Genomic DNA, 21,517 nt, shown 5'->3' on the forward strand with positions numbered 1-21,517 from the left:
CTCCGCTGACTAAAAAGTACACAATAAATTTACATTATTTTCATTTATGTCACAAGCAAAATGAAGCCACCTAAAAACTGAGTCTAAACACATCAGAATGAAACTGAAAAACATTCACTACATTACTAAGAAGTTTTTATTTGACAATTTGCACAGAATGTTTAACCCATTTCCTTTGCATAATTTATAAGAATTTGTCAACAGTTTTATTTTGTTTCAGAGGAGGGCTGGTTTTAAACACTGGTAAAACAAAGAGATTGTGCCCTCCCTATAGTCCAATCCACTTGAGGTCTTTTACAAAATGTCCTTTTTTTCTCTCTAATAACTGCATCAGGCTTACACTTATGTATGGTACAGGTATTTATTTCATAGTTGCATCCCGAACAATGGTTGCAGACATGTGATATGGTTCATCAATGTATCAGGGATGAGAAATATCGGACTTTTGTTTGAATTCAGACTTTTTAAGTCAGCCTGGCGTTGAAAATCAGACGGTCTTTTGTCAACATATGGATAAATCCGCCTTTGATCTACTTCTTTAGAGCTGACCACACTGTTCCTAAAAGCTGTGTGAAATCGAAGCCCCCAATGATTACCAAAAAGTGGAAATGCCATCATTTAATAAACATTCCTTCTAAAACTTGGATCCTAGTTTTAGTTTTTTTGTCAGCAGCAACTCTCACCCCTGATATATAGAATTCAAGTGCCTATACCCAGTAATGGCAACAAAAGACTGTTGGACACAACTTACACATTAGACAGAGTAAAACACAGGAAATTAAGATATTGCAGTAAATGTTCACTCCAGACCAACATGATTATATAGTTCAACTGAAACTCAAGGGCAGCTCTATACAATGGGAGACTTTTGAGACGCTGGCGTCAGCACACATAACGGTCTCTTTTTTGGGGCTCTAAGCGTGGGCGCACATACTCAGTAATGCTTGCGTAGGTCTAAGCACGCGCACTACTGGCGAGAAGTGTGAAAATTTACAATAGGCTTTTGAGAATCGGTGAAGTAAATGATACTTCCGAGGCCTGTGAGTCTAATATGGTGCTTAAGACCTGAACATTTAAGACTGTGACCAAGTATTACACCAAAAACAAGTAATGCGAGGTATGTCTGCATCTCAAACCTTAAAGGCAGTGGACACTGTTGAAAATTACTCAAATTAATTATAGCATAAAACCTTACTTGATTACGAGTAATGGGGAGAGGTTAATAGTATAAAACATTGTGAGAAACAGCTCCCTCTGAAGTGATGCAGTTTTCGAGAATGAAGTAATTTTCCACGAACTTGATTTCACGACCTCGGATTTAGATTTTGAGGTCTCAAAATCAAGCATCTGAAAGCAAACAACTTCGTGTGACAAGGGTATTTTATCTATCATTATTATCTCGCAACTTCGACAGTTGTATATGGTCGACCCCGGCACAGAAAGAGTTAAAGATAAACAAGAACAATTTCACAGTTTCAAAACAGTTACCTCTAGCCCATTAGCGACGTTCTACATTATGTACAATTGGCTAAATTTCAATAATTCAATACAAAAATCAGATCGTCAAAAGTCATTCTTAATTTCATAATTAAAGAAGGCACATTCTTAAACCGCAGCTACCCCAAAAAATCTTAAATTTAAAAATCCTAGTCATCTATTCAAACCGAACATTTTCACAAATACACAAACTTTATGCAAAAATATACAAATAGTTCAGAACATAGAATACCTTGTACATCCGTAAGATGGCCTTATTGGCCAGTTTTACTGCGTGAGCTGAATAGTAATACACCTTTAATTAACTGGACACATTCTAAAATTTCTGAAAACCAGACATTTAATAGAAAAAACACCATTTTATATTGAAATTTTGAGAATTTATTTTAATATTAAACTATTTGTTTGGGTTGGTTTTATTATCCCGCAAAAGTTTTAGCCATTCTTTCAATTCAATCAATTCAATTCAATTTATTTATTTCATCACAGATGAAATAAATAAATTTCAGATTTTTCAGATTTATTCTGTAGAATAATTGCATTATGCTTGGACGCCAGCTTCTTCACACCATCGGTAAAGGACAATTTAAAACTTATTTACACAATATTTATGAATACTATTTGCACTGTGTTCAGAGACATGTGTAATAAAATAAAACAGTTTCTATAACAGAAAATTTAAATGTAATGTATTATGATCAGCTGAAATTCTGTTTGATCAAATAACGGAAAAATGTTAGCGAGTTTTGGCACTATTCTTAAAAGTCATATGTATTATGAAAATCATAAGGGCTTTGAGAAGCAGGAACAAACTAAGAAATGTTATTAATATTTCAGCACTTTCTTAAGTCTCCTGATGAGGTGAAAGAATGCAACAGATAGTTAATGGACTGACAATTCCATCTTAGCCGAGTCTAAAGTCAAATGAAAACAAAACACACATGAAAAAAGAAAAATGTGAAAAAAAAGAAAAGTGTAACAACATCAGTCAACTGGAAGTCAACACGAACGAAGATGTAATGGAAGAAGACGAAAGTCCCTATTGAACAAAGAAATTCCTCCTCCCCCGATAACATGAACCGGTCATCTAACAATACCACCGTATAAAGCATAAAATATTTCACAACAAACAAGATGTAAATATTTAACTATAAACAGTTAAGATGTCACCATTTAACTGTTAACAGTTTAGATATAAGTATTTAACAGTTAGGAGAAACCCCTTAGTTGTTAAACTGATCATACCTTTAACTGTAAACAGTTTAGAGAAAACCCTTAATTGTTAAACTGTTTAAACCTTTAACTGTAAACAGTTAAGAGAAAACCCTTAATTGTTAAACTGTTTAAACCTTTAACTGTAAACAGTTTAGAGAAAACCCTTAATTGTTAAACTGTTCAGAGAAAATCCTTAATTGTTAAACTGTTTAAACCTTTAACTGTTAACAGTTCAGAGAAAACCCTTAATTGTTATACTGTTTAAACCTTTAACTGTTAACAGTTAAGAGAAAATCCTTAATTGTTAAACTGTTTACACCTTTAACTGTTAACAGTTAAGAGAAAACCCTTAATTGTTAAACTGTTTAAACCTTTAACTGTTTACAGTTCAGAGAAAACCCTTAATTCTTAAATTGTTTAGATATAAACCTTTAACTCTTTAACCAGTTCAGATATAAACTGTTTAGATGTAAGCCTTTATGCAAACAGTTTAGATGTAACCATTTAACTGTAAATAGTTTAGATGTAAACCTTTTACCCAACAACAAGAAAATCATCATCATCATCATCATCATCATCATCTAAAACTGTCCGCCGTCTTGGTGTACTTGCTCTGCTACTTTTTACTGATCCACGACTTCCCAACTTCATCAAAGGACTCTGGAGTATAACAGGATATTCAGGTAATTGGCCACAATTTAAAATATCAAGATAATTTCAAAGGCTCTTTTCACAACAATGTGTAGAGTGCTAAATAACTATGTATTCATTTTTGTAAAAGCTTGAAATATGATATCAATATTGTTACTGGTCAAATTGATAGTCGACCTTGTTGAGATTGTTAATTCCATTTATTGTTACTGAAAACGTTTATCAACTTAAGCTATTTTTTCTTTCTCTCCCCCAAAACGATTGGTGAGGCTTGACTTACAGGTTGTAGGATGGTACACTTTTAGAGAAAAGAAATGCTAGTAGATAGAATGTATGCTAGTTAAAAACACAATGGTTACTACACACCAAGAACAGCAGGTTAACTTTCAGAAAGAATGTTATTTTGAATTGAAACATCAAATCCACATCAATCATGAACAGCAGGATGATTTGAAAATGAATAATCAGAGCTTTAGAAATAGCACATAAAGGATATGGACTTAACCGGCATTTATGTCTACTATACCCGAGTAATATGTCTGTGCTTTATTTTTCACAGAGCTCGGGAAAGTACTGAGTATACAGTGCTTACACACATGGGTAAAAAACAAAAAGGAATATTCTTTATCCCTGATGCAAATTTAACATCTATTAAATACTATAGAGGGATCACACATATGATGTCATTGACCACCGTCATTGATGAAATCATTAGATGAGAGTTTGCGCAGCGCGTACACTTTTCCATTGTTTATCATCCAACAAGGAGGTCGATGATGCTTTGGGCAATTTATACTATACACCTTCAAATAGGATTGTTTCACAAATATAGAATTACTTTTTCTTTATCACAGACAAATTTATTCTCAATATCGATCAAACTCTACCATCTTAATTTCCAAATAACTACTTTGTAACGGACCAAACAAAATCTGTCTTTGACATTACACATTCACATGGAATCAGTCACAACAAAGCAAATGCTGTGAAGATGTTTGTCGTTTTAATTAATTTGATTTCAAAACTAGCTCTGCAATTTCAATGTTCTATTTCTGTCTTTGAAGACACCATTGGTTTTGTAAGCAATTAGAATATTTCAGTTATACCTGAGAACAACAAATATTTACACAAATGTTAAAAACTACTCCACTGGATTACAAATGAATACAATAAGTCAAAATGATGGAAATATTGATGCTGGCTAGTCCTAGGGTGAGAGCTAGCTTTTATGAAGGAATCTTACTTCTGACATTAGTTGTGTTGCAGTTGTTTAATATTCCACTAACCCAACTTGATCTTACCAAAAATAGTTTGGTCTCTTTTTATTAAATGAGAGTTAGATCTATTTCCCACTGAGCATCAAGGAATCAAGACCGAGCTACATTGGCACTGTACATTGGGTGCGTTTGATTAGCTTCCGCGGGTCGACCCCTAGTTCGCTCATTCGAGTGAGCTCCTGACATGAGCTAATCGAATGCCAACTTCCCCCCAGCATTTACACCAATAGGGACAGTCTATTGGAACTACTTTCATCTTGTGCATCATGTCTGTGGAATCACAAAGCTTAATTAAATAAATTATTCTCAAGGTAAAACTGCATGGAAAAGTACTTGTCTTGAAAAAAAAAATGCTCAAAGCTCACAAAGTCGCTGTTTCAAGGGTAAAAATGTGTGTGAAACTTACTGAAAGTGTTCCGCTGATTATAAAATAAATTTTCAGCGAAAAGTAACCCCACTCCTTGAGCAGGGCACTTGGGGCTGACCCGGGTGAGCCTAGCAAGTGATGTCACAGAGCTATTCAAATGCACGGGGGGAGACCATGGTTGACCTGGGGAAGCTAACCAAACGCATCCAGTGTAAAAGAGACTTGGATCTATTGCTCACTCAGCATCAAGATACCAGACCAAAGGATTTGTGGCTTTTGAACCTTCACCTTAATTTCCAACGCCAGTCTAGAAGAAGCCTTGCTTTGATTTGTTATTACGACCCTTCTTGCTACCAGAGCTTATAACATCATCTTCACTGTCGCCACTTCCCTTGCGTGGTGAGAAACGCGCTTTGCCAGATGGAGGGCGCCCTCTAGCAGCAGGCTGGTGAGAAGCAGGGTAGGGAGTGATGGGAAGTTGGTGATCCACACAAGTGATGAAAGTGGTGAAAGAAATGGTGAGAGTTAAACCAGAACAAAGATGAAAAGGAAGCATTACGATCACCATAAATGTTATCGATTAGTAAACTAAGGTGTACACAAACAGACATTTTTTGTGAAAAAATAAAATATTTTGACTGTTTGGGGTTTCTTGTCATGATAAAACAAAACAAATATAAACACAAAACTGACACAAAAGTTCTTGTACATAACAATCCCCTTATAATTTCCATGTGATAAATTTTTCCAACCAATATTTATATCCACAAATTGTATGTTTCCCCCCACGCCAAAATGAGACAATGAAATACAATTGTATGTATCTTGAGAACTACTTACAGGCCTAAAGCCCAGCTCATACTTCCTGCGAAAGCAAATGCGATACAAATTTTGATGTCACAAATTTGCAACAAAAACATTTGCTGCAAAAACATTCACTGTGAAAACAGCCATGTGGCGTCGAAATACCCTTAGCATTCACAGGAAGTATAAACCTAGTCATGTGCATACTCTTTTCAGCTAGACAGGGGCACGTTAATCCGGAGGTTCGCGTCCCACTCTTGTCAATTTTTCTTTATTCAACCCCGAATCATAAACCGATATGTGTTAAATATTAGTGAAAGTGAAGCACCACAAATGTTAAGCAAAGAATTTATCAAATCAGCTTACCTCTCGATCTCTTCTTCCTGAAAATTCAACATAACAAAAGAAAAAGTTAAAAAATGACTTCAAATAAACCTCAGAGGGCCATTCTTCAGCTCACACCCAAACTCTTCTTTATTTATGTTTGTGGATCGGTTCCTCACAGTTTGGCAAAACATCATTGTTTAGCTTCACAAAGAGAAAAATGACAATGCGTTCCTATAAAGGTAAATTTTATGTGTTTAATGAACAATTATAACAAAGTCGCATCCCCTTAAGGTGATCCCATGGTTGCCGCTTCCCAGGTTGTATCATAACTTGGGTGTGATCCCCCACTACAAGGCTTCTGACTGGCACTCCGAACAAAGATAATGGCAAAATAAGGAGACTGTCAACATAGGGCTAGATAGCTCAGTTGGTAAAGCACCGGCATGTTAATCCAAAGGTCGCTGGTTCTAATCTTGCCCAAGAAAATTTGTCTTTGTTCAAAATCAAGAATAATACAGTTGTGAAGGCGCCAGTCTATTTCAGACACAAGCCTCATTTTGAGTCTGCTACACTTGTGTATTAGAGAATCAAGATGGATGCTTGATTATTAGGTTTACTAACCTGATGTTGGTCTGGAACCATGACTCGATGACATTCTAAGGTTAGCAGTACTACCTCCAATCACAATACTATCATCATCAGAGTCTACAATGTCTTCTTCAATCTCGGATATAGGTCTTGAAGATGCTGATATGAAGACAAAGTAAAAATGATTAGAATGAACGAAAATTATCAGCACTATCTTTATGACTTGTCAACAAATGAAAGGGAAAAAAAACAGTTTAGTTCCAAAAAGAGAACTGGACATGCATTTATTTCAGGTTTTGAAACAAAATAAGATACATGTATGTCTGTGATATCCGTTTCTATCACTATTGCCAAATTATACAATTTGTTTTAAAATGAATCAAGGACAGGTAGTCCAAAAAAAATTCTTCGTTAAGGTTTGGTGGATTTCCATCGGACTGTTATTCTGTGATAAACATGGTTTTATGTGCTAAATGGCACACAGTTTTCCGTAAAGTGATGTACACTTGGTTGTACCCGCAAGTTAGCTAGTCCTTTATAGTTTCTTCAATTCAATTCAATAATACATTTATTCTATACTCTTGTTGAAAATAATAAAAAAAAAACAATTGTGAGAATTAAACAGCACATAGAAATGTAACAAAATCAAAAGCGCATAAAATTGTACAAAAACTATATATAATATTAAAGCAAATAATAAATAATTAACTAGGAATTAACAATGTACAAGATAGAAGCGAGAGCATAAGGCTGTTAGAGTAAGCCTAGGCTTGTAGACAAAAGCCTTTATACAGACAAACAAAAACAAAAAAACAAAGAAACAAACAAATAAACAAACAAACAAACGGCGAAGAAGAAACAAGCACAAGACAGAAAAACGAACAACGACATTACAAAATTCTTGACAAAATACAGAATATAAAACCAGGCTAACGTGAGACGACAAGAGTAAATAGATGTATCAAGAAAATGCTCCCTATTTATCCGCAAGATGTAATGCTTCAAACAGTACTTACTATTGCCGTTGTATTTACTGTGTCTTGACCCTGAACGTGATCTTGATGACTGCCATCCTTCTCGTTCAGACGCTGAGTCATCTTCACTACTGCCGGTCAAAACAAATGAGTTTCATCATGAATTATAACAAGTCTTAGTTATTGCCATCTATTAAATCGTTGCGGTAATCACTACTAAAATGTAGGATTCTGACTGCCTCTAGCTACCGGGCAATCTCAGTAGTCTAGTTGGTAAGACATCTGCTCTAGAACTGCAAAGATCGTGGGTTCGAATCCCACCTGACTCAAACAGCCCTGATAATACCGTGTTCATCATACATTGGAATAGGGAACAAAATAAAATAAACACTAGTAAGATTTAACTGGTAACAACACAAGTCTCATAGGTTGTAATCTGAGTGGTTTACAGCTTCAAATTCAAGTATTGGTGGTTAAGTTCTCTGAGTGTGGGTTCAAATCCCATGACGCTGGTTGCACGTTGTGTCTTTGAGAAGAGATGCACTACTATAATTGCTTCTCTCCACCCAGGAGTATAAATGGGTACCTGCGAGGGTAGAGGTTGATATTGTGTATGAAAAGGCTTTCAGATTGCAACAGTAGCTAAGGGGTACTCCCCAGGGAGTTAAGAAAGATTAACAAAATGCTATTGGCACAATGACCAGGGTACTAATAGTTATTTATTTACCAGTGTACTAATAGCTATTATTATTACTTATTATTTATTTCAAATTGTACATACGATTTCTTCATGTAGTCCTTGCGAGACATATGACCCCTGACCGCTGATTGAATAGTTAGTGCTGCGTCATCCATATCACTATCATCATTGTCGCTGTAGACACTTCTACGACTTGACCTCCTACTTGACCCTCGACTGTCCCGGCCTTGCCTTCTCATCTGCTCTTTACGACTCATGTGACCTCTCACAGCTGATTGGATCATTACAGCCGCCTGGAAGAATATCAGATTCAAATATCAAGTTATAAACCCAGGAGGGAGAGTCGTTGCTGACAAGAAAGTCTAAAACTAGGATCCAGATCTTATGAGGTTCATTGAAATGATGGCATTTCCACCTTTTGCTCACCCAGGGAGTTATAGGGTGTGTTCGATTAGCTTCCCTGGGTCGACCCCGGTCTGCCCCTGGGACAGACAAATAGCTTTGACCTCATTCCAGTGGCTCACCCAGGTCAGCCCAAAGTGTCCTGCTTGTGGAGTTATTGTTGGATTAGCTCTTGTCAGGGGCTCACCTCTCACCTCGGGGTCGTAACGGGGAAGCTAATTAAACGCACCCATTGATTCACGGTCAGCCATTTTGGCGAGTCAAAAATTTTACTCCACAAAATAGCATGCCATGTTAGTTCACGGCGTAAAAAGAAAACCGTGCAATTTCAAGTCATATTTGTGTGGATCATTATATTTTACTTTTAAAACATCTTTCTAACCATATACATGCATTTTATACCAAACGGTTACTTTTCATCATCTCGCCTGATCCAAGGAAATGTGTCCCTTTAAGCAAATAAAATGGAATAATATTACAGTAATACAGTACCTTTTTGGGGGTTGTAAGTGTTTTAAAACATCACCTGCAATTTGAGTTTGAAAAAAAATAACACAAAATTGTCACAAACCACAAGAAAGAAGTTAAACTTACATCATCCATGTCTTCATCATCAGTGAACTGCAAAGAAAAACGAGAGAAACAAAAACAATACTCAAATGCTAATACATGTATGCCAGTAAAAATTCAAATCATAGAATTTCAAAAATAAATACTGGAGTGGAATTACAGCAACAAAAGGCTGTTTCATAAAAAATTCTAAAAAAAACAACTCTGAAAGATTTATGCTACCTTCTTTTCTTGATGTTTTTTCCAGTTCTTCTGAATATTCCTAGCCGAGCGATTCTTTTTAAATTCCTCAACTTTCCGATCTCTTTCTCTCAGCCATTCTTCTTCTTCTTGTTGCTGACGCCGTTTTAAGGACCGTACACTGCTGGTACGTGAAGCATTGCTTCGATGAAGAGACTCTGAACTTGACTGACGTTGAAGGGAACGTCGGTGATCTTTGTCTTTCACTCTGGATTCAGAAAGATCTTTCTTTAAGGTGCGGACTTCATCCCTGGAATCAAGGTAAGAGTTTATGTAATTTCTACTGGTTGAGTTGTTTTTAAGGCAGTGGACACTATTGGTAATTACGCAAAATAATTGTTGGCATAAAAACAGCAGCTTTTGATAGTATAAAACATTTGGAGAAACATTTGACTTTGAAGTAATGTGGTCAAGTAAAAAGATGTCAGCTTCGATACCCCCAAATTTGAATCTGAGAATCGTTACTGATATTGTGTATTCCTACATGTCATAGGGATTATTCTTCCTGCGTGGACAAATATGCTCTGAATTTTCGACGGTATCTCAAAAACGTGACCATGAAACATCGAATTTTTAGATGTTAGTTCTATTGTATTCATTTATTTATTTATTTTATTTTATTTTATTTTATTTATTTATTTATTTCTTGTTTATTCTGGGAAATCAACTCAGTAAGAAAAACTCACTGATCTCCCAAGGATCCCAGCTAATAACAATCTACAGAAGTGCACTCAAGATAAAAGAAAAAAATTTACACAGTAAAACATCTCTTTCTTAAAGTCTTTCTCGTTCATCTACATTTATATAGGATTATTTGCGACAATGGCACATTTCTCACTAAAAATTAAAGGTAAACTTTGCCTTTAAAAGGGAACAACAGAACAATAAAACACAAATTATACAAATGAAACTCATGAAAACCTAACGGGGAATGAGGCAAGGGAAACATAACCACACATTAAACAGAAACTTACTCTAGCTCATCCACCCTCTGTCTCAGCTTAGATTTCTCATCCTTGAGTCTCTTGCAATCTTTCTCTGTCTTAGCTTTCTCTACAAGGAGTTCCGTCTCTCGTTTATCTAGCTGATCCAAACGATCGGCCAAGCTACCGTTCAGCTCAATCTTCTCTGGCATATCAGAACGACGTAATGAAGAACTAGATGTCTTCCCTTCCAGTTTGCTGATTTTCTGTTGAGGAAAAATGTTGACTTAGCTATTTAGTTTTATTTTGATGTTTGACGTTTGATCCAGAAAATGAGAACAACACTGATATCTTTGGCTTATGAACCCAGAACATTCACTCCATTTTGTAGCTTTCTCTAAAAATACAACTTCAAAATATAAATGTAATGCGATCAAGCGGATTGATTCCTTTGTCGACCCAGGTGATTTTATTTGTTTTTAACCTTTGAAAAGAGCATAATCTATGCTTTAATGCTGTAAAACCCCCCTGTGATATCACCAAGAGATGCGAGAGAATAAAACCGAGAAAAAAAGAGGGTTTAAGTCTAGTTGTTTGTTGAAAATTAATCAACATGTTTCCTTGATGCTAATTTTAACTCTCTTTGATGTTACTTCCCAGGTCAAAATTCCAGTTGAACTAGTTGAAACCAGTTGATAAACTAGTTAAACACAGTTAAAACCAGTTGGTTTAATATGGAAAATGGACAGACACCAACTGGTTTATAATTTAAACTCAGTTGAACACAGTTAAACCTAGTCCAAACCAGTTGGTTAATATGGAAAATGGACGAGTTTGGTCACTATCCAGTTGAACCAGTTGACCCCAGTTAACTAGGTTCAACTGGAATTTTGACCTGGGTTATCAAGAAGTTGCCAATATAAAATATAATATATTTTGGCATTCAAATTTGAACACACTTCTTTTTTGAAAATTTCACCCCTGTTGGCCTGTTTCAGTTTTTCTCTCCAACTTATATTTCCTACAAGATTTATTTAGATTGCTTCACGTGTACTTTTGATGGAATACTATCCTATAAAACATGAAATTTGTGATAAGACATTTTGACTTACATCCTCCAAATCCAGAACAGCAGTTAGCAACTCTTTCCTATTCATATCTTCATAATCTGGAGAGAAAAATAACTTGATTTATTCCAGGGGAATACTGATGTATACAACCTAAAACCTAGTTTTATCCAAACTGTGTTTATATCAAATAAGTGCATTAAGACAAGCCTGTCCCTAGTCATGACAGTTGGCCCTTGAAAATAAGTAAGAACATTTGATCAAGTAATGGGGCTGACGTACCGCACACATGATGAAGGATTCAATAGACTATTCATAGGCAGTTTAATTAAAAAGTGAACATTTTTTCCAAGAGCAAACCCCCCCCAAACCCTTAAATAAAAAAATAAAATTTGAATATCAGACTAGTAAAAGTAACTTCAGCCAATCAGCATTATTTGAATAACTAGTATAATTTGCATACTTAGCATAATTGACATAATCAACATAATTTGCATAGTCAACATAATCAACATAATTGGCATAGTCAACATAATTAACATAATCAGCATAATTTGTGAGTAAGTCCCTTCCATGGACTTTGATTGGTTAAAACCCCAAGACTAACCTCTCTTTCTATCCCTTCTCTTCTTAGCCCGAGGTGTTTCTCCCATATCGGACATTGCCTCATCTAGCGCCCTCTCTAGGTCTTGTTTAAGTAGTTTATTTTCACTCTGTAGCCTCTGATTGCTCTCTGTGAGACGTAAGATGGTGGCGTTCAACGCTTTCAGCTTAGCGACATTGTTGGTGTCTTTGTCTGCTGTGTTGGGCCTGGAGGGAGATCTGGGATGGTAATTTTAAACAGATGAAAAGTTCAACATTGCCAATCTTTAGAAAGGTTGTGGGAACCAATTCACTGGCACTGCCTTCCACTGTGAAATGTTATGCTTAAAGGCCCTGGACAGGTTTGATAACTGTTAAAGACCAGTATTCTCATTTGGTGTATCCCAACATACATATAAGATAACAAATCTGTGAAAATGTTGACTCAAATGTCACAAATTTGTGTGCTTTCAGATGCCTAAAAAGTATTTTTAAATTTGAGTGAGAAATTACCCCTTTAAAAACTAGCTACTTCAGAGGGGGCCGTTTCTCACAATGTTTTATACTATCAGCAGCTCTCCATTGCTCGTTACCAAGTCAGTTTTTATGCTAACAATTATTTTTAGTAATTACCAAAGTATCCAGTGCCTGTCCAGTGCCACACGAGGGAACTTTTAGACTAACTGGTTTTAGTTTGCTATGACTTAGGCATGTTAAGAATAAATAACAGTAGCTTACCTGCCATTCTCTTTAATTCCTTGTGACTGCAAATATCTTAATCGTTGCACCTAATTACAAAAGTACAACATTTCAAATGGTAAACAATTTCAAGCCACATTAATTATACAGAAGATTGAGGGCACTCATTTTCTCGAAACAGCTTGTAGTGTGCTGTGGCTGAGGGTTTAAGATCATCGGACCCAAGCTCTGGTTTTCAGATGGTAAACAATTTCAAGCCTCATTAATTTTACAGACGGAAAAGGGCACTCATTTTCTCAAAACAGCTTGTAGTGTGCTGTGGCTGAGGGTTTAAGATCATCGGACCCAAGCTCTGTTTTTTCTGATCAGCAGAGTGTTGGGAGGGGGGGGGGGGGGGGGGAGAGACCGGTCATGGCACTTGTGTCCTTGAGCAAGATACTTTTCAATAATTTCTTTTGTCCTTTGAATTGGATAGTGAGCTGTAGGTCCCATTGACCAACATTTGTAGTGCACGTAAAAGATCCCAGAACACGAATATCATGGATGGTAGTTAATCTGGTGTTTCTGGTTCGCACAACAAGCACCCTTATTTACGGGTGTCCTCAGGCTTGCGAGCTACAGTGATTCAATTCACTTATGAGGCATCTTTAGTTTCAATACCAGAAACATATAATAAAAATAACAAAGTGGACAAACCAACTATCCCGCTTCTGGTCAGCAAATGTTTTGGATGTACATGTCTTGCCATTATTAGGTGAGGTTTGTGGTAACACCATGTGTAAATGAACCGATCGTAGACAACTTGTGTATACATGTCACTGGATTTGAGATTGGGTACGTTCGATTAGCTTCCCTGGGTCTACCCCGCTGTGCTCCCTCTGGTGAGCCCCTGACAAGAGCTAAACGAACGATCACTCACTGCTCTCCTCGTGGCGTCATGCACTTGGGGCCACCCCAAGTTACCCACTGCACGAGCAGGGCACTGGGGGCTGACCCAGGTGAGCCCCTGTAATGACCTCAAAGCTATTCGGACGCACCGGGGGAAGACAGGGGTTGACACAGGGAAGCTAAACGAATGGACCCATTGAGTTATGATTGAGTCTGATCTTACCTCTTGATAGAACGCTTCCATACCAACTCTCATCTCATCAATCTTTGTAGTTTTTAGATCTCCCTTTAGGTTACTATGGAAACAGACAACAAAATTATGTTAATTTAAGTATTGTTTGAGAGCAGCTGTCAGATTGAAAACTGGAATTAGATTTTGAATCGAAAACTCAAGCACACAAGTTTTGAATAAGAAGACTGATATTTCTTAAAGGAGAGACTACTTATTTTATGCTAAATATTGCAAAAATCTTCACGTATATATATATGCATTTAGTATACATTTATGATGAAGAGTTTGGAACTATGCTTGCTTTCAACAACCTGATTTGGAATGAACCTTCAACCTTTGACCTAACTCGACCTTTACCCTCACTCAACCTTTGACCTTACCTTAGTTCAGTCTCTCTGTCTTTCAGGACCATCTCTAGTTTGACTACTTTCTGCTTAAGGCTGTTCATTTTCTAAGAAAGAAATATGGAGAAATATTACAGTTTATCAACAAATGTATGCAAAATATGTGAGGAATAACAGTGGAAAGGGGGGGGGGGGGAGGGGAATAAAATATTTCAAGAGGTATACTTTACCCAAGGATTAAAAGACACTTTGCCAGTTGTTAAATGACAGATGCTACAAACCATTGTTCTTTTTATGAAATTCTTTTAAGTTCTTTACACCTTAGATGATTTGCTTATCCTTTTTCTAACTTCTGTAGAACCAATTTAAATAATAAAACTATTCTTTTCAGTGGAATACTTTGAGATGCTGACAGCAGACACAAAGGTCATTTTTTGCGGCTCCGAGCATGTGTGCACATGCAAGTATTGTGTGCTTAGGTCTGAGCATGCGCACTACTGGCGAGAACTGTGAAAAAGGATCATTCAAAAGTCTCCCATTCAATTGTAATAAAGGAGTAGTCCTAGTAGAGTGTCATGGCCGAGTAGTTAAGAGCATCGAATTCAAGTTCTGGTGCTGATTCACCGGAGTGTGGGTTCAAATCCCGGTCGTGACACTTGTGTCCTTGAGCAAGATACTTTACTATAATTGCTTCTCTTCACCCAGGGGTATAAATGGGTACCTGCAAGGGTAGAGGTTGATATTGTGTATAAAAAGCCACAAGCGCCTTATAGGCAGCTCAAGGCTGTATACTCCCCAGGGAGCTGAGAAACATTGCAGGGATGTTATTGGCCCTATGACCAGGGCACTAATGTAAACCGCATTGATACGGTTATTGTGAAATAGGCTATATAAGAATTTGTTACTATTATTTTGTTATTATTAGTTGAAACTCAGTGCCTTTAAAGGAGTTAGTAGTCCGAGTTAAAGCTGTACTTACGGCAGTGTCAGGCTGTTTACTGGTCAGGGTCATCCTTACATCACCCTGGGAAAAAATAGAGATTCAAACCAAGATGAGTTTTTTACTCCGACAGAAATTCAAATGATTATAAAGCCTTCTTCTAGGGTCCAAACGCCAAAGGTCATTAATTATTTCAATAAATAAAATGGTTGAACAGAATCCCATCTGACACCACTAAATCTTGCTTGCGCCTGTTGGAGAGTCAGATTTCCTGCTACTGTGAAGTGTGCACTCGAGGAGACCAAGCACATACAAAATACAAACATTAACAAAACAAAAGCCAGTGACATATGCTCGGAATTAAATAAGATTACAACAAAAACCTTTGCCTGAAGGCCTTCAATTCCAATAAAAATGAATGACTTTTCTTCTTCCTGATACATGAATGACAATTCCAACAAACCTTGGTTGGATCCAGAAGTTGCTCGATTGTCCTCTCTTTCTTAAGATGTTCATCTTCAAGGCGACGATTCCTCGCTTTCACTCGCTCATTCTCCGTCTTTAAGACATTATTTTGCTGCAAATTAAAAACAGTCATTAATTCTTTATTCCATGCTTTCATATAACGCTACGACTGGGCCAACTAGCAATATGATTCTTTAAAGGAATGTTAAGATAACAGATTTACATAAAACGTACATAGTCCAATGATGATGATAGTAGAAAACATCCCTTGAAATATTCCTGTCTGAAATGTCATTTGATGAGAAGTTAATAGTGTAATTTTGCATTTGGAGTTTCTCGCTCAGTGAGCGTTTGATTTTTGTTTGTTTTTGCATCTATGTCCGCCAAAATTTGTAATCGGTTTTTCACTATTCTCTCGTGACCCAGATGACCAATCGATCCCAATCTTCTACAGGTTTGTCAGTTTATGTATATGGTGGATTACATACAGTGCTTACACTGACAACAACTGTTTTGTTAGCAAAATACATTCATGTAATGTTCCTTTAACTATAATTTAGTGATAATGCACCCCTCCCCCAACACATGAAATAAAGAAGTCTAAAGTGTTCTTGCGCTGCTAGAGAAGCTCCATGTACTAGTTGGTCAATCAGAGAATAAACAAACCTTTTTTAACTCCAGTATATCATCATACATGTCTTCTTTTGCCTTGTAGCTTGGAACACCTTTCTGGTTTCTATTCATGGGTTCTAAATGTAGCAAAGATAAAAGTAAAATTAACTAATAAAATAGCTACCCTCGTTTAAAATTTTATAATGATAGTGGCTTCTTATATAGCGCTCAGGTCCGTCACGCAGTGACACTCAAGGTGCTTCAACATTATTACCCCTCGTCACTTGGCCTTGAATCATTCCTTACACCATCTCAGCTCCCTCGGGAGTATACAGCCTGTTCCGCCAAATATGTAGCGCACTTAGCTTATCAATCACAAGAACCATCTCTGCTCTCGTAGACATTTTCTATACAAAGACTTGCATCAAAACTATGACTTATCACCAAAAAAAACAAAAAAAATCTGAAATAATTTGGGATTGAACAAAGACAAAATTACTTGAGCAGGATTTGAGCCAACAACCTTTGGTTTCAACTAAGCTATCTAGCCCTATGTTATTGAACAACTCTATTGTCACCTTTGTTTTACAGAAAAATAAGTAATACAAAAATTCTTACTTGTTGAATTTGCTTTCCTATAGTTCAAACATAACATACAACTGTTGTAAAGTTGAACTCTAGTATCTTACCGTCCATGGTACTACCTCTATAATGCTTCTTAGATGACATCCCTAGTACCGTCTCTCTGAGGTAGTCACTGCAACTATTCAAACCTGGATTAGGTGTCCCTGCTTTACCAGTGTAATTACTGCTCCGACCACTCCCTGTTAAATCTTTAGAAATAAACAATAGTGTTGCTTTTAATAGATGGAACTGTGCATTTGGGCTTAAGAATATTAATTTGGGTTTTACCCATATACACCGATGTGTGTTTAAATAGCACTGTTCTGAGTTCTGTGAAAAAAATATCACAGGCATATTACTGGATGGGATTCGAACCCATGACCTTTGCAATTCTAGAGCTGTGTCTTACCAACTAGAATTCCAAGATTGATAGCTAGAGGCAGTTTGAATCTTCTATTTTAGCAGCGAGTAACGCAACGATTTAATAGATTGAGATTTAATAGAGCCTTAATAGATTTTTAGTCTTGTGTTTGTAATGGCATGTGATATGCTGGATAAAAGAAACAAAATGAGCAGTAGTAAATTCCATGGTACCAAATTAATCTGAAAGATTTAACCATGTTAACAGTTCCAAATCTTACAACATCCTCTGCAAGAAATTGTCTGAACTTTCTTCTTTTTGTTTGAGATGTTGCTTTTACTATAACTGTTTTTCTTCTCCACCCAAGTAATCTTTTTTAACATTATATTTAACATGAAATATTTGTAATCTTATTTTAATGTAATTTTTGACTTTTTATTTTGTGATTTATTTTCATAAAATAAACCAATATTGAAATGAACTGAGTTGAAATTGAATTTGTAGGATGTGGTACTGGAAACCCATGGCAGTTGTTCACAGAATGACTAACTTTGCTCGAACTCTGTCTAATCTACGATAGTTGGACTACGAAAGTCAACTATTTGGAACCAACCTACTGGGCATGGTTGCATTGCTGGTGTTCATAGCACAGCAGAGTGGACCAGTTATAATCAAATGATAACATGCGTTGCCGTTAAGTCACATAGTCGTGTTGATGATATATGACTACAGTTGTTCACCAATGCATGCCCTACATGTACGTACGTCACTAAACAACCACTCGTTAACCATTGATCCTTGCGTAAACTTGACCCAAGCCAGACAAGTTGGATAGAATTCTGACTAGTTCTCTGTGTTTTAACTGGCATTTGGCCAACAGCTCACTATTAAGCGAGAATGCTAGGGGATACCACAGGGTCTCTAGCCAAAGACAATGTAAGATTGGGTTAATTTATCTCTTCAACGACAGAAGAATAATTGAAATAAATAATGAAGCAACTTACTCCCAGTACCAAGACGTAAGCTTTGCAGCCAAAGCTCCCTGGATGACTTCTGAGGTGCTGTAGATGCGAGAGTTACGCTCTTTCCAGTCTTCTTGGCTGAAGATGGCCGATTCTGATACGGTGATGCTGAGACAAAGAAATGTTTAAAGGGTGTTAGAACCAGAAGCAGTGAGCAGTGTTCCTTAAAAGGATGTCGGGCGTCCATAAAAAAAAAAGAAAAAAAGGCTGTCTTCCTTTTTAATTTGTTTGCCTTACTTTGTGTGTACTTACGTGGTTTTCTGACCCCACCCTTCCTTGGTGTACCCCTCGATGCGCTCTTAGGGCGCACCGACTGGGGCGTGGCTTGAGACTCTCTTGATGCAACTCTTAGTTCCTCGTCAGATTGATCAGAAAATGAATCATCAGAATAAAAAGATTCCTGGAGAAGACAAATTGGAGAGATTAATGGACTTGGGAGTTAGACTCGAGCTTACTAACATGACTAAGGTGAATATCCTTGTATAAATTAATAAAAATAAGAACAATAACTAGAAAGTGTGGTTGCAAGAAATAGGGGTTTAAGGTAAAACACAAATAAATAAATAAATAACTGATAGGTCTGATACTTCATGGAGGCAATGAAGGCGATTGTCTTGATGCCTCCTGTTCATCGCCTTGGTACCCTTGAAATGCTCCAGTAGAAATTTACAATTTTCCCATAGGGTGCCCTACCCTTTACCAAAGAAAAAATGCCTTGGTGCCCTTGCCGTTTTAAAAATGAAGCAAGTCGGCACACAAACTTGCACACACTTTCTACTAGATGCATGCATGAACTTCTCGTGCCGAGTTATAGGGAGCCCCAATCAAGGACTCCACTGTCACTAGACCAGTCTGTAATTAATTGGGCTAAAAGTCACATGCAGCAAGTTGTGTTTGAAAATAAATCTGTACCTTGATTCTCAATGAAAAAGATGGCACATATTTATATAATCTTAAAGTTCTTAGAAAAAAAAAAAAAAATAAGAACACTATGTGCCTTTTTTAAAATAAATTATTAGGCTTTTGTAACTCTTTTAAATCAAAATCTTTTGTTTCGAATTTGACTATTAAAAATAGCCAAATTCGAAACTGAATCCTTATATAGGCCCAAACCAAGTGGTATAACAAATTTTTAATTTAAATTTAGCTCCATAAATAGCGCCAATACCCAGCCGTCGATTTCACAAAAATCTTCCTAACTTAAGACTAATCTTAGGATTTAGGACGAGTCCCAACCCTGCACTGTAGCATACAACTTTAGATTAATCCAAAGTTAGGACAATTTACTCGTCCTAACTCGAGATAAGACTAGTCCTAACTCTTTGTGAAATCGACAGCTGGGCTCTCTTTAGCTACTGCCACTGTGCCAGTGTATTTAAAACACACTACAGGTATGATATTTTGTAGTTGCGATAACGTAACCCTCCTCCGGACGACGGAGTCGGAGGGTTAGGAGCCAATTTCAAATTGTACTGGGCGGAATGGTCAAACATGTACAACTGCAGAATCTGGTAAGTTGTTGTCCTTTTTCTTCAAAATATTTTCTCGATTGTGTTTTTGAGTAGACCCTTTACAATTTGAGTTTGGCTCGTAACCCTAACTTAGGCTCTGGTATCGGGAGGAGGAGGGTCACTTTACCGCAACTTGATTGGTCCTTGGATTGGAAGAAACAAAGTATCGAGAAGTCTGACCACATATTATATGGCTCCATAAACATGGTGTAGGTTTTAATAAACTTTTCACCCAACTCTTCAGGTTCAGGCCATCTTTATTACAATGTTTCTGATTTACCTTTGGGGGGAAATATGGAGGGACTTAAGTATGACAAAGATTAGCCCACCTTGTTGAGCTGTTAATGGCTCCGCTTTTAACATCGGTCTCATCACTGTCACTGTAAATATGGTGACAGTGATGAGACCGATGTTAAAAGCGGAGCCATTAACAGCTCAACAAGGTGGGCTGTAATGGTGGCAGTGATGAGACCGATGTTAAAAGCGGAGCCATTACAACTCAACAAGGTGGTCTAGACAAAGATAATAATAATAATAATATGAAACATTTATATAGCGCTCTACGGAGAACAGAGCGCTTTACATGAGACTATGACAACAAAACAAAAGGAAAACAAACAAACTAGGATGGGTGGGGAAAAAGAAATGTCTTGAGGAGGCTTTTGAATACAGGCAACGAGATCGCCTCTCTCAGACCCGCGGGGAGCTCATTCCATAGGCGAGGGGCAGCTATGGAGAATGAGCTATCCCCAGCTTTCCGTCTAGTTCTAGGAACGGAAAGCCGGGTCTGATCAGCTGATGAGCGGAGTCGTTGCCTGTATTCATCAGCAGTATTGGAGTTTTGGGAATGAACAAGTTCAACCAGATATGATGGAGATTGGGTGTGGAGGATTTTGTATACATGAGTGAAAATTTTGAAGTTGATACGTTCTTTAACAGGGAGCCAATGCAGCGATGCAATCAGGCCGGCAGAAGGCTGGTCACGGCCACACGCAAATACTAGCCGAGCGGCCTTGTTTTGTAGACGCTGGAGTCGAGCGAGGTCATTTTCGCGGGCACCTACCAAAAGATAATCTCCGAAATGATTGATAGTGACTATAGATTTAGCCCCGTATCGTGGATCAAATGTTTAGTTTAGTAGTTACAAAAAATCTTTTTAAAATTGATTTTTTTATTTTTTTTTTTTGTTGGTTTGTTTCCATATTTAATGTTTAATTAAAAAACATAATAAAGAAAGAACTACACATACCTCTGGATCTAGACCTTGGATAGTTGGCATTTTTTATTCAGTGACGCCACGCCGTAGCTTTGAAGCTTAGGTAACTCATTTATTATTCGACTAGAGCTTATTGATTGTATTTCCAAGGCAACTTCATTTCAAGTAAAAATAGCAGATAAGCAACAAATCAATCAACAAATGCCTGGATGGATTCGGAAACGAGGCAATCCAACATTGCTAGCTATACAATCATTATGAGAACTTTCAAAAGTACCCCCAAATAGTTGACGTGCACAACATGGATTTGTAGTTATTGCTTAAAAAACTATAGTTTTCGACGTTTATTTTTCTGGTCTTCAACAATGTTTACTGGACAACGAAGCCATCTTGTGGAATGCCCTCGCTCCACCGTGCGC

The 21,517-nt window shown here is 37.1% G+C and overlaps 1 protein-coding gene across 2 annotated transcripts; it reads right to left on the minus strand.

Moving 5' to 3' along the window:
• Positions 1 to 98: 98 nt before the first annotated feature.
• On the minus strand, positions 99 to 21,498 carry LOC139943767 (uncharacterized). Of its 2 annotated transcripts, XM_071940558.1 has the most exons (21): positions 21,132 to 21,498; positions 18,624 to 18,771; positions 18,354 to 18,479; positions 17,054 to 17,197; positions 16,419 to 16,501; positions 15,751 to 15,864; positions 15,327 to 15,371; positions 14,384 to 14,454; positions 13,995 to 14,067; positions 12,923 to 12,972; positions 12,210 to 12,424; positions 11,648 to 11,703; positions 10,587 to 10,801; positions 9,595 to 9,862; positions 9,397 to 9,423; positions 8,482 to 8,693; positions 7,743 to 7,831; positions 6,760 to 6,885; positions 6,178 to 6,194; positions 5,296 to 5,452; positions 3,260 to 3,372 (listed from the first exon to the last, which is right to left on the minus strand). In XM_071940558.1, exons 1-20 carry the CDS (start codon positions 21,159 to 21,161, stop codon positions 5,315 to 5,317), a joined length of 2,247 nt encoding a protein of 748 aa, XP_071796659.1. In that variant the 5' UTR covers positions 21,162 to 21,498; the 3' UTR covers positions 3,260 to 3,372; positions 5,296 to 5,314. The 2 variants fall into 2 exon arrangements, with proteins under 2 accessions (XP_071796660.1, XP_071796659.1); XM_071940559.1 differs by lacking the exon at positions 5,296 to 5,452 and having other exon boundaries at positions 99 to 3,372.
• Between the last annotated feature and the right edge of the window lie 19 nt (positions 21,499 to 21,517).

Source organism: Asterias amurensis, chromosome 11 (genome assembly GCF_032118995.1).
Source record: "Asterias amurensis chromosome 11, ASM3211899v1".
Taxonomy (NCBI): Eukaryota; Metazoa; Echinodermata; class Asteroidea; order Forcipulatida; family Asteriidae; genus Asterias; species Asterias amurensis.